General features: G+C 36.1%; 1 protein-coding gene across 8 annotated transcripts in view; it reads right to left on the reverse strand.

Annotated features, from left to right (window-relative positions):
- The window catches only part of PCNX1 (pecanex 1), an 88,768-nt gene that overhangs the window by 43,904 nt on the left and 31,576 nt on the right, over positions 1-13,288 (reverse strand). For 3 of the 8 annotated variants that reach the window (XM_032689942.1, XM_032689936.1, XM_032689941.1), the window contains exons 7-9: positions 12,296-12,428; positions 7,571-7,755; positions 322-412 (exon numbers count right to left, since the gene is read on the reverse strand). In XM_032689942.1, the coding sequence (XP_032545833.1) occupies positions 322-412; positions 7,571-7,755; positions 12,296-12,428 (409 nt within the window). The remainder of the gene's footprint in view (positions 1-321; positions 413-7,570; positions 7,756-12,295; positions 12,429-13,288) is intronic. The other 5 variants (XM_032689938.1, XM_032689937.1, XM_032689940.1 and 2 more) reach the window with 3 other exon arrangements.

Below are 13,288 nucleotides of genomic sequence, written 5' to 3' on the forward strand. Positions count from 1 at the left end.
ACCTACTTGCCCAAAACACAGGTTAAATCCTTTAACAAAACTTTCTATAAGGCAATCAAAAATGCATTTTTCAAGTTCTCAGCTTGGAAATGTATTGCTTAAGCTAATAGTAGTCTTCATTTTCTGCAATTTATTTAAGTGGAGAAGACTACACGGTTAATGTCACCTTCTAGTAAAAATCACTTAGGTTGCAAAAGTATATGGATAATATTTTGTATTGATTTTTTAGCAGTCCATACTAAATAACCTTCTAAAATTAAAATCAAATATTTGGTTGCAGTAAGACAAGAATCATCACTCTTGACTGGCCTTCACACACACCAGATGTTGGATGCTCTTCTTGCAGCTGGCTCAAAGTTCACAAGTGACATGTCGCAGCCCCCTGTCTCGTAGAGCGTAGAACTGAACTTACCTAATAAAGAAAAGGCCAAAAGCAGGTCAAAATTTCCTAATGTTTCATCCCATTGGCAGCAGTTCCTATTCATTAACTTACTACTGAGCTGAATTTAGACATCTAAATTTACATCAGTGTCAAAATATAAAATGTGATTACACATAAATGCATCACTAGTGCAGACAAGACATGAGCTACTCTTTCATACCGTTTTACATAACATATATACTGTAACTGCATTACTGAATTAAAGAGTTTGTATTCACATGATGTCACCATTAACAAAACAGAAGCCCAGTGTAAGCCTTTCTTTCCCCTTAGAGAATAACCACATGAACAACTTGCGATGACCAGCTTCTTCAGTTCTTCCCCACCCGCAGTAAACAATCAGTAAATCACCAGCTACCAGCATTTAAGAACCATGACATTTAGCTACAACAGAGATAATCCGAATAAAATTCTTTTGAGAAGCCCATGTCTATTTGAAAAGAAACACAAAGACTGAAAGAAGTGCCCAGAGATGCTTCATAAGTAGAAAATAAAAAAGGAATGTGAAGCAGAGATTTATTCTACAAACCAGAAGCAAATGCTTCAGTGTAAGAACAGAAGACTGCAAACTAACTTCTGAGATAAATCATTTGGACTTACTTCCCAAATACATAATTTTTAAAAGTAGCCAAAAGACTATAACTCAAATGATAAATTACCTTATTCACAATATTATGTTTTTACAGTGCCCTTCTCCCAAAATAGTCTGATCAGAGAGATAAAATAATTTCCCCTGAAGGCCAGGTTCAATGTATTTCAGCTCTGAATACACAGAGCTGATTTCGATATTGTGAGTTCATATGAAATGTTCTGCCAACTCTTCCATCTCTTTTAGCTTGAAACCCTTCTTAAGCCACGACGCAAAGCATGAAATATTCTAAGATGAGCTTATACAAAATAAAAAATCCCACTCTAGAGCATCCGAAGAAAAACTGTATACACCTCTCAGCTGTGTGTCTTGCAGCTCTTCCTTCTGCTGATAGAGGATAACAAGCAGCCCCTGGAGGAACACCTAACAAGATCAGAGCTTCCAGTCTTTACCCTCTCTGTGAGAACATAACCTGCTTCTGATACAGTGGGTTTTGATTACTGTTTTTTTAACACACTGATCCTGTTCCTGCTTCTCTCTTCAGACCACGGACAATTACGTTTGATTTAGACATGTTTGAATCTTAGCAAGTTAAAAACCTCAAACTAGATTATTAAAACCAGTGAAACTAAGAAAAAAATACTGGTATATTGAAAGTTACCTTCAGAAAGCTTTCTAAGCTTTCTACCCTCAGAGGGAGCACTTCAGAAAAAACAGCAGCCATGCTCAGACCAATCATTCTGATAAGACAGTTTGCTACGTAGTTCACGAGCCACATACAGCGTGCGTCAGAGTTCAGTAACACAACAGCTCTCTCTCCATTTCCAATTACTTCTGCTATAGGCATAAGTACAAAGTTCACTTATTAGGGTTTTTTTCTCAATAGCTAAGATTTTAATTAAGTACTTTAGGTAATTATCTTTTGGTTTTTAACAGGTAGTGAACAGTTGATACTGACGTTTAAAATTTAAGCTAGTGCAAGATATGAGTAATCTTCCCACAACTAATAAAAAACCTTGGCTATGTGGGTTTATTGCTTAACTGCATCAGTAAAAAAAAAAAAATTCAGCAGCAAACATGGAAATATTGGATAATACATTTCAGATTCTACTCAGGACACTAATATGCATAAATTATTACAGAAAAAACTCCTGAGGAGTCAGCCCTTAAAAGAAACAGGGAAGCTTGCATTATTTCTTCATGTTTTTACATTACTGAATAGAGATCCTGGAAATTAAACTTTCTAACTTTTAAATTAATGAAATCCTGGTAACAGAATTCGAATATACTACTTGGTCATGTAACTTCCCATTCTCTTGGGTTGAGATAACAAATCAGATGTATTTATTTAAGAAGAAGTTTATGGAACTATTACACTCATGAATATCTACAGTTCCCTCTCACGTAACTCATCTTTGAATCTGTCAAAATTTACTGCATTTATATTGTTGCTCTAAGTACTGCACTGCTGTGGTGCGATGTAACAAACCTGGTTAACAGGGAGGTATCAAACAAACAGAACACTTAATTCTAATTGTTTATACACAAACTACAAAACGGACTCAAGTTATGCCATATTTGCAATTTATCTACCTAGGCTTCCCACTGAAAGTTAGCTCCCTGGCAAGCAAAGGACAGCATCTCATTAAAACAAAGTTGTCTGCCTGTTTTTTTCTTTTGGTTTTTGTTTTGTTGGGGGTTTTTTGTTTGTTTTTCTTTTAAATAAAAGGGCTTTTCAGAAAAGCCTCAACTCATGTGAGGCAGAAAACTTGACAGGACTGTTCATCGCTGTTGAGGACACAAACTATAAACTGGGACTGGAGATAATATGTCTAAGCTCCAAAGTCCTACAATGAATACTTTTTAAGCTTTATGAGACAGGAATAGTTTCCTCACAGTACACTCAAACTCTAATGAAGAATTTCAGCACCCACAAGATTCAATACATATGCATATACCTATCATTTTTATTACCCTAGTGGCTTTCTCTCCCTCCCGTTCCTACATTTCCCGCAGCATTCTCTGAAATATTTTTAATAGCATCACACTGAATAAGCTTAAGAAAATATTTTCTTTATCTAAAACCTGCAGTTTCATCAGGTTGTGAACAAACAGGAGACTCCATGTTTGTTTTACCGATCAAGAAATACATTCAACAGCACGTTTGCCCACTCACAGAAATGTTTGTAACTTCTGCGCGCGCGCACACACACACACACACACAGGGGAGAGCTGTAAGTTCTTTGCAAATCCAAGTCACCCAAAACTATTCTATTTGGACCAGGTTACAAAAAAACAAAACCAAGTCACTGATACTCAAGCACACAGATCCAAAATGCATCTTCGTTCTGACACGAAAAGATGAATGTACTTCCTTTGAAAAAGGTTTCCTTGTTCCAAAAGACAAAAATCTCTCATCACCACATACAGAGACAACCACGTAACAGTTCACATGGTACGAACTGGTGTTCCCACAGTTAAGGGCATCAGTGAAAGCAACAGGCTGATGAGCTTACACAGATGAAACCTGGAAGATAAAAAGTTGCTCAGGATCCAACTAAACTGGTGCTCTGATGGTTTCCTCAGCTAAGTTATTTTCAGTTTATTTCCCGGTTTTACAACTAATAAATATTACTTTGTTTCAAATCTCTCAGACTAGTTCAGAATGTTACAAACACTTATTGACATGTTAGATCAAGATATATTCATCTACTGCTTCAGTCAGTATTTTTTAAATCCTAGTCAGCAAAACCAAAGCCATCAGCATCTGAATACTTTGTAGAGTGCTAGGAGCTTTATTTCCAAAAATGAAGATTTTACCCTTTATTCATGATATGAAGACTTACATGTTTTCAATTAGAACACTTCAAAGCAGTTCGTTTTTAGCTCCTATATGAAGTTTCTCAAAAGAATAACTTACCTATCATGCTGAATTCCACACACTACAACTGGGATATTTTCCATAAGAAAAATGAGAAATTAATATTTCTTTTCTATCTGTACCTTTGAAAATGCTTCCACATCCATCCCAAATAAATTACATCTATTTCATAATAAAAAGGTACTGAGGAACTGCTTCTAAATGGTTTTTTAATCAAGTAAGTAATCTGTGTATACATTTTTCTTTAGAGAAAAGTTTTGATATTCAAGACCATCCAACTGCCTTCATAAATTAGAATACTTCAATAAATATGAAAGATTATCACTTGCATATAAATGATACAACCAGAAGTGCAGCATAGAAGCATAACTGTCTTGTAAAGCTCCAGGTGACCAGTCCTCTTTAAGTGCAAAAGCAATATTCCCGAAGAAAAAAAAAAAGTCATCTAGGCAAGGACAAGGGGTTGTTATTTTTGTTATTTTATTTTACCCCAGTTTCAGAAACTGGGCATCTGTTCTAAACTCAGTACTTTGATTCCTACCTACTTCACAAATTCTAATTTGAATTTAATCAGCCTTCACTGCAAGGACTGAAAAATCCCACTCATCACCCACATGTCTCAAGAATCAGATATTACAGAGAAGAAAAAAAGCATTAGTACTGTCACACTGTGCTCTGAAAACTGTCATTCACCTAAGTCACGGCGCGCGTTTTGTTGCTTTCTGGATTCGTACTATACTAATCCTGCCTATAATCATGGCATTTGGTTTGCCAACTTTCCTTTCTTTCCTGCATTCCTTCTATGATTTACTTCATGTTTACTGCTCCACATCAAACTCCTTTTCCATCCTAACCTCTCAACCCTCAAGAAACAACAACATAATTGATAAAAATCTTCCTACTTTGAATCTGGAAGACTGAAGATAATGACTCAAAGCATCTTTCCTTACTCTCAGGGAAATGCCTAGTTAAAGACAACTGTGCAGTCACCAGATCGGGTGTAGGATGGGTATAATACTGCAAGGTTCATCCTTTGTAAAATAAGCCACCAGAATTCAAGTTAACAGACAAGAAACTTTAAAGTAAACAAAAACAAAAATTGTGTGTCTTGTTAAGAGCTGCAGCTTGACATCAACACATAAGTGGAAAAAATGAAGAAGCAGATACTCCATTAGTAAAGAAAAACAGGAGCCCTAAATGTGAGGGCTTTTAAAGTAAATTAACACATGCCCTGCTTGCCTTTCCAAGAGAATGTGAATTAAGAAAAAGGACTCATATATGCACTGTACAGAGATATATAACCCCATCTGCTACATTTGTCACCCATATTTCCAGTTGCTATAAACCAGGTTTTGTTTCCATGTATTTCCCCAGTCTCTATTTTCGGTATTTTTTCTGCCCTGGGCAGTCACAGTGATTTCCACAGTGACAAGGAGGTAGTCATATCTCCTGCATTGTTTTAATTTTTATTCTGATGCTGTTCAAGGAAAAAAACAAACTACAACCTTTCCCCACCCCCAAACCATAAACAACCTAATGTAAAGTAACGGGGTCATCTTTCACTCTAAGGTAGTTTAAGATAATAGAGTAAAACCTTACTCATAAGGGAAACAGAAGTAGTGTTACCTCATCCCTGAATGATGATTAAAAACAAACCCAAAATACAAACAAACCATGTACCAGTTAAAATATTTTCCTTTCTTGTCAGGTCTGATAAAGGAATCATACACACAAAAGCTTACACCATTCTGCCAATTATTTTACTCTTAACAAAAGAAAGTACCTGTCCCACAAAGCCTGCTACGCAAACTAGAAAATTTGATTTTCCTTAAATAATATAAAACAGATCCTGCCTAGAATACCTGCTTTCCCTCAAAGGTTTCTAAACAGATGCTCAGTGTTTCAGAACAGGGAAAAAAAAATACCTATTATGCATCAGATTTTCACCTAGCACATCATGGAAGTTTTGTGTATCCCAAAGACAATTGTGATGTCCCATGTAAGTGTAAGCACAGTACAGGCAAAGTTTCAGAAGAACTGAGCCATATAAATTTCTGAAGCCTTCAATACACACCAAATGCGATGAATACACCTTTTTAGAGAGCGTGAATACCACGTTGAATTTCTTAAATGGTCCACTTTGATTTCTGCTATAGCATAGGAATATAAGTTCTTAAATAACTTAGACTTACCTAGATTGTGTATTATTTCTCAAATTCTATAAAACTTGACTATTATTTTGGGTAAGATGAACTAAATCCTTCAAATAATGATGGCTTCAAGAATATATTTCAATGTTAACCTTGGACAGATACAACCAGTATCCCTGAATTTCAGAGTTATATTCCAATATTTTTTCAAACAAGAAATAAGAGTCCTAATGAAACAAAGAAATCTGTAGTTTCATGTGATAAGCTTTCCTACTTCAGAGACACACACAAGCACTGAGAAGTCTCAATTTTTTTAATCTAGTCACTAGTAAAGCAAGAGAATCTAAAACGAGGAAACTAGATTGTATGTATCTAGTACATCTGTAGTTACTTTTTATAAAACATCTCAGAAGGACAGGGTTGTTTTCAGTTTTGTTTGTATTCAGTTTTTCCTTATATTGAAGCTAAATGATGCAGAAGAATGAAGACTTAGTCAAACTCACATTTAAAGAGCTGCCATGCACTGGAAACTCTTCAAGTTTCCCCACTATTGGGGTAAGATGGCAATTCACTTATCTTTTAGTACTGGGTTGCAGTAAGGTCTGAAACAAGTGTTTCGTCTGAACAAACTTGTACTTTTAGGTTATTACAGGTTATTACTCAAAATTCTGTCACTAATAATTGTCAGTTATAGATGCCCATTTTAATAATTCCAAGAAGAGTTACATATTAATGCTAAAGTCATAAGTAATTAAGGCCATGTACAGATAGATGCAGAGATCCCTGCCAAGAATTTTTCCACATCTGCCCCTGCATTACTGTGTGGCAAGAGATAAGTCACTTATTAGGACCATCCCAACTTCCTTCTCCCTAGCAATTTTATTAGCTGTATAGAAGTTAATTAAGAAGTTAATGGTTAATATCCCATAAAATGGACCATGAAGAACTAAGAGGCACTATAAAGCTCTGTAAAATTATGACATTTGATATAAGAAAGACTCCAGATTTCCTTCCAATATGAAGCTCCTAAATTAAGGTGTGTATGAAAAGCAAAGCACTTATTTACATGAGCATTTCTTTTCTGAACAGCAGCTACGCAACACTCATCTAAAAAAAACAAGATCAAGAATTCCTAGGGACCATAACAAGCAGTTTTTTCAGGAACCAAAAGATCCCCAAAGTCTCAATCTCTGCTCAACTGCCTGCAACACTGCAAGAAAAAAGTTATTTATTATTCAGTTTACATTGTTCAAGTCAAGAAAGCTCTCACAACATCATTACTTGTATCTATGCATCCTTAGAGGTTTCCCATCATGCATTTCTTAGAGAAAGTGCCTGGAAAGGCGACTGACAAAGGCAAGTAATTGATGACTGATATGACCTTCCTAGAAACACACCTACAAGATTCAGAAACAAAGCTCAGGTTAACTGATTTCCACCACATTATTACCAACAAATCTGCCGCATTAAAACTTCCATGTCACCAAGGTTACATAAGGCCTGCATACCAAGTTCATCGTGCAAACTGCTACCGCCTACAGCAGATGCAGTGGCATGTGATGCTTCTAAGTGGACACTCCCATTTCTCACCAGCAAGGAGGCGCTAGCGCCGGGCACAGCTGCCTGGGAAGGGGGGCGGGACTGCACTCTGACCTGGGAGGAGGACTGCTGGCCTTGCTGACCATCTTGAAGGCTACGAGAAAACACGCATTGGGGACACATTACCAGGAAGAAGTGAAAAATAGCTAGAAGTGAAGCAAAACAAGATTTTTCAGTTTAAAGAGGAAAACCTTGAAAGAGTATAGCATTAAGCAGCCAATTATTAGGGTTAAAGTAACCCATATGTTCTGAATATTTGGACACTAGTTATAATCTAAAGATACTGTTCCTATCAACTTCTTAGAAGAAGCATTGTTTCTAACATCTCCCCAAGTCACTTACAAGTATATTCTTATAAGTCTTAATTTATTACTGGTGGTTAGTCTACAATTAGGTCTCAATTAGTCTACAATTAGGTCTCACCTGAGGTATCACCTACACATAGTAGTGACTATTCCAGTCTACTCACAATAGCTGGGGTCCTTTTTGCTTACTGAGGTATCACTTGGTCAGCTGTTTAACTAGCTGTTTGGAGTCTTTATAAGTCACAGTGACATCACCTTTCTTGTTATTAATCTGCACTCTAACTAGAAAATGCCTTTAAGCACTGTCAGCAGCCACGCACTACCACGGACCTTGTAGATAATTCGAGTTATATATTTGGATCCAGAATTTTTTTGAACATATTAAGACTACCTATAACAAGTTATCAATTACCAAAAATTTTAAGTCTATTTTGAAGTTATTTTGAGAGTACAGGAAAAGCTTTATTACTCACCAAACCACACGTTTTAAAAGCTAACTTGGGCTTCAGAGAAATATGTACCTTTATAGCCATAAGCAGACAATGCTTGAAAATGTTAATTCTCCTCTTCACAGCCTTCTCATTGCAAAACTATTTTATAAAGCTATTTAACAAAGTCAGGTCTTTTAACAGTTTTTTTAATATTAAACATTTAATACTAGACATGGCAAAGTGTCAGAGTACATGATGTCTACAGTTGATATCCTATCTTTGCAAGAGCAGTGTTTTCTTTACCGTTCATTTTGTGAACTTAAAGAAATTACACATCACAGTCATTAGCTGTGAAATTATTTTAGACATGAAAGAAGACTTTGTATTTTAAAGATTGTGTAAAATATCTTAAACACTCTCTTTTGAAAAACAATCTGTACCACCTGTTGCTTTTAACACTTCACTGTTTACAGTGTGATACTACAGTTGGCAAATGAGGCAACTAAAAAAAAAAACAAGATCTTACTAAGAGTTGAGGGGCTATATCTGATGTACTTGCTTTTAACAATATTTTCTAGAACATCTACTTTTCAGTTCTTTTGTTAGAGCATCACTGGAAAACAAAATATAGATATAAGAAGAGGTGTTAAGAAAAGCTCATGCAAAATAAAGCAGACATGCACACGGCTCATGAGGAAAAGAACTCATTAATTTATCATATTCTAACATATTTTAATCTGAAATTTAAATTCAGTGTTTTGCTGCTGTACACAAGACTTTCAGTGAGTTATGCAGCAACAAAAGCCCTAAGGAAGCTCTTAGATGTGTCAGCCTTCATTGTCTCCCTTAGGTATTATCAGTAACACCAAAACAATGCTAAACAATACGGCTTTCCCTTGAATAGCAGGTACATATCAAAAGGTATATACACAGCTGCTCTTTGAGTAGTTATTCATATCTGTTACAATTAAAAAATCCCACCAAAATATCAATGTCAGCTGATTGTACAGATACGCAATAAATGTGTTTATTCTCCACCTAATTAATAAGAATAAAATTCTGCTTCAGACAGTCATTTACACACATGCATACACCATTGACTGCATGGGAAGTCAATGCATACTTATTTTTAAAGTGCCCAAAACACTGTTGGCATTTAGGTAGGACAAAAGCAGGGGTGGATGGTGGTTTTATGGTGGGCTTTAGGTTAATTTTGGTTTTTAATTTACCAGGCAAAGTACTCTTTTGTCTAATTTAGCATGAAACCAGCAGAACTTACTAGACCAGGTTTAATTTGTCTGTCCTTGCCAAAGACATACATATATAACACCATTGAGTCTTTTACTAAACATTCCATAGAGGAAGTGAAAAGAAATTGCAATAATGGATTGGAAATTTAAAAAAAAAAAAAAAAAAAATCACATTTAGCTCAACAGGTTCTAGGGAACATCTCCACATCATCCAATTTTAAGAAAGAGTTAGAAGACTGGAGATTAAAGTTTTTTTGGCAAGAATAAGAAAGAAGTAACATCAGGGCAACTAAAGATTAGTAAATCTAATACTCTTAGAAGTTTAATATCTGAAGTCATATGGATTAGCAATATCAGGAACTAAACTGAGGCAGCTCACCAAGAGCATATATGTCAGTACAGTTGCAGTGATATTTTGAAAACATCTTGGCGGTAAATGGCTAAAAATATCTCTATTTCTTCACTTATGTAGGATTTATTTTTTTTAAATCTTTCTTAAGGGTTTCCTTCTTCCAGCGACACAGAGAATTTACACTAAAATTAAGCTACTCATATAAAGTTTTATTACAGACTACTCATCTAGAAATCAGAACAGTAATACATTTTATCAGATACATTCTACAGTTGATAGCTCAAATGGAATTTTGTCAACAAATCTGAAAGCACTTGGGTGTTTGGTTGGACTAAGGCAATGTAACTCCACTCCAAGGAACAGTCATTAACCATTACAAACAATGCTTTGAGCAAAGTAACCTCACTAAGTATTAATTCTGAATATATTTATAATACAAGTATTTTTGATATTGCGTGTCATTATGTTAGAGAGAGTACAGAGAGTTGTTTTCTTTTTTTTTTCTTTAGAATGGAACAAGTTTAGGTAACTGGAAGATGCTTAGAGGAAATACAAGGCTAGAATATTCAATATGTTTTTTCTGCCCTTGAACATCTTGTCTGATTGAAAAGTTACTTCCACCAACTTCAGTTTTCTCATGATCTCTCATTGAAGTTGAGCTTAAGCCATGGAAACCTTAATGACTGAACTAGTATGGGAAAACACCAGTCTAAAACAGTCCCCTTTTTTTCCCTGCTTTATACTTACTTAAGAGAAAGAAAACACTGATTTCCAACTAATACACAGTTAAGGAGCTTTGATTAGTCTGCACAGCCTCTTATGAGGCAATACACAAAACTATATTGCCCTCTCTTATAAAAAAAAGGAGAAAAAATCAGATGCAAGTGAAGGCAACTAGGTAAAGCAAAAGTGATCTGAGAGAATGCAAAGTTTTATCATCCTTCACTACAAAGTAAATCACCCACTCTAAAGCTGAACAAGCTACATTCAGCAAGACCAAAAGCTTAACAAAAAACCCTGCAATTATGTGATTACTGCTACATACTGCACTAGCTACCAAACACGTCTAACTGGTTTCAGTCCTTGATATGGCAGAAGTCAATCCTCCTGTAAGATTTTTAGGTACCATTCTTAACATCTCCCTGCCTGAGGAAAATTTAAAGGTTAGTCTTTGATTATTTCGGTGGTGCAACAAAGATGGCACAATTTCTCTGGCACCCTCTATTGTAAAGCATTTTCTTTTTATTTGCTCAGTTTTTATAGCTTTTTCTAGCTCAAAAAATTACACAAATATTCCCAAAACACAAAAGCACTCTGCTTCTACTATTAAAAGACAGTTTAGCATACAAAGAAAGATCATTAAGAATATACAACATATACAAGTATTCCTACCTATTTATCATATAACTGAAGGAAGAATTATTTTGATATGTATGGGGGGAGGGTTCCTTCTTCTGCTCACCAGATTCTCCAATACTACAGGCAACCAAGAGATTGAAAGATTTAAAAAGCAAGTTTAAAAACTTATCGTGGTTGCTGTTGTTACTGTTCAGGCTGACAGCTCAAACAGAGCTGCTGTATGTAACAAATCACTAGGCTCAGCACTGAAAGCAATGGGCCAGTGAAGGTTAGGGACTCCTGGGATACATGTATACAGTACAGCTTTAAACATTGCCAAGACATGTAAACTGCCACATAATTAGATCTAATACTAAGCAATACTGTGCATTCTATTCACTTCATTATTTCTCTTTTGCTGTAAAAAGCTGCAGGGTATTATTCAAAAGGGTTTACCTGTATTTAAGATTTGGAGCCTCTGTTCGTATGACTCGGCTCTTTATAAGGTTCTGTCATTTTGCTATTATGCTTCTCTCTCACTATTTACAGATGTGAAAACCATAGTACCAGGCCCTAATAGTTACTCTCTTAAAGGAAAGGAAAACAAAATGGGGAGTGGCGAATACTATTTTCTTCGTTTTTTCTCCTTGATTGAAAATAAAACTTTGTAAAATTTTTGATAAAAAAAACACTGAGTCTAAGTTTGTTAGCATTAGTTAACTTTTCTATCAATCTGAAAACACCTATAACATGTTAGAGACTGGCTATCCTGACCGTTTTTTAAATAGTGCCACATATACATGCACAATTCAACAAGCCCACAGTGACATGCAGTGACAGCTCAAGGAAGTTATGGTGGGGAAGGAAGTAAAAAGTGCTTTTCTGGCAACACTGGTGGGTGTGGGGAAGTGGTCTGCTGCATGCATGCTAAATATGGTGGAACATTTAGATACCCTACCTGAGGGGTGATCCGATGAGCAATGTAGGAGGGGTAGGGTTACTCCCTGCATTGTGCCGGCGTCGTACTGCCTGACGCCTAAATGTGCTGCGCTCACGACGAAATGTGACAGCCTCCTCGCTGGCTTGTGCTGCTGCATCAAGACAGACTTTAGGTCAAATCACAACCCATCCTAGTTACGTACACAGTAACTTAAGACTGCTTTCTTCCCGCTGACCCTCCCCAAGTTAATGAACGTGACTTGCAACAACAAATCTAGCTTATGCCCTGACTGTTCAAATAACCTGCCTTAAGACAGGATCACGACACACAGTTATTAGCAAAAATCTGGGTGCTTGGGGGTTGTTCTTGCATATACAGATAACTTTTTTTTTTAACCCCAGATCCAAATAGCCAGGTTGTAAAACAAGTTGGATACCCCAAGTCTCTTCCATTTACACAGGGCAGGAAGAGACAAGACTGATCTCACCCTTTATCTCATTTAACAAATAATTAAGGAGAAGTCTAAAAGACAACCTAGCAAAGTTGTCATCATCTTCTCAATTTTATAACTTCTGCCAAACAGGTAGGGTGGAGGTTAACCTCATCATGACTCTTTCAGGAGACAAAAAGAGAGTCACTTTTTTTTCCTGGTAAGCAGCAAGGGATACATTTTGCTCATTCTACACTAGTTACAATATAATTTACAGAAGCGGGGGAGTTGAGAATAAGTGAAAGAATAACTTCTTTGTAAGGATTGATGGTTTTGCTATTTCAACTACCCAAACAAAAGGTTTGGTTCACTTATAAAGCAACATTGTAAAAAACAGTCAAGGGATTCAAATATTTATCCACATATTATCCCCTAAAATCCACCTGTGCTCCTTAAGCTTCACAGTCTGAACAATTTCAAACTTGGACTGCTTCATGGTGGGTCTACAATCCAAGAGTCTTCCTCCTGAGTCAAGGAAGCTCCTGGCCAATTTGAATGCAGAGTACTAGAGAGTATAAATG

This window comes from Chiroxiphia lanceolata, chromosome 6 (assembly GCF_009829145.1).
Source record: "Chiroxiphia lanceolata isolate bChiLan1 chromosome 6, bChiLan1.pri, whole genome shotgun sequence".
NCBI classification, from domain to species: domain Eukaryota; kingdom Metazoa; phylum Chordata; class Aves; order Passeriformes; family Pipridae; genus Chiroxiphia; species Chiroxiphia lanceolata.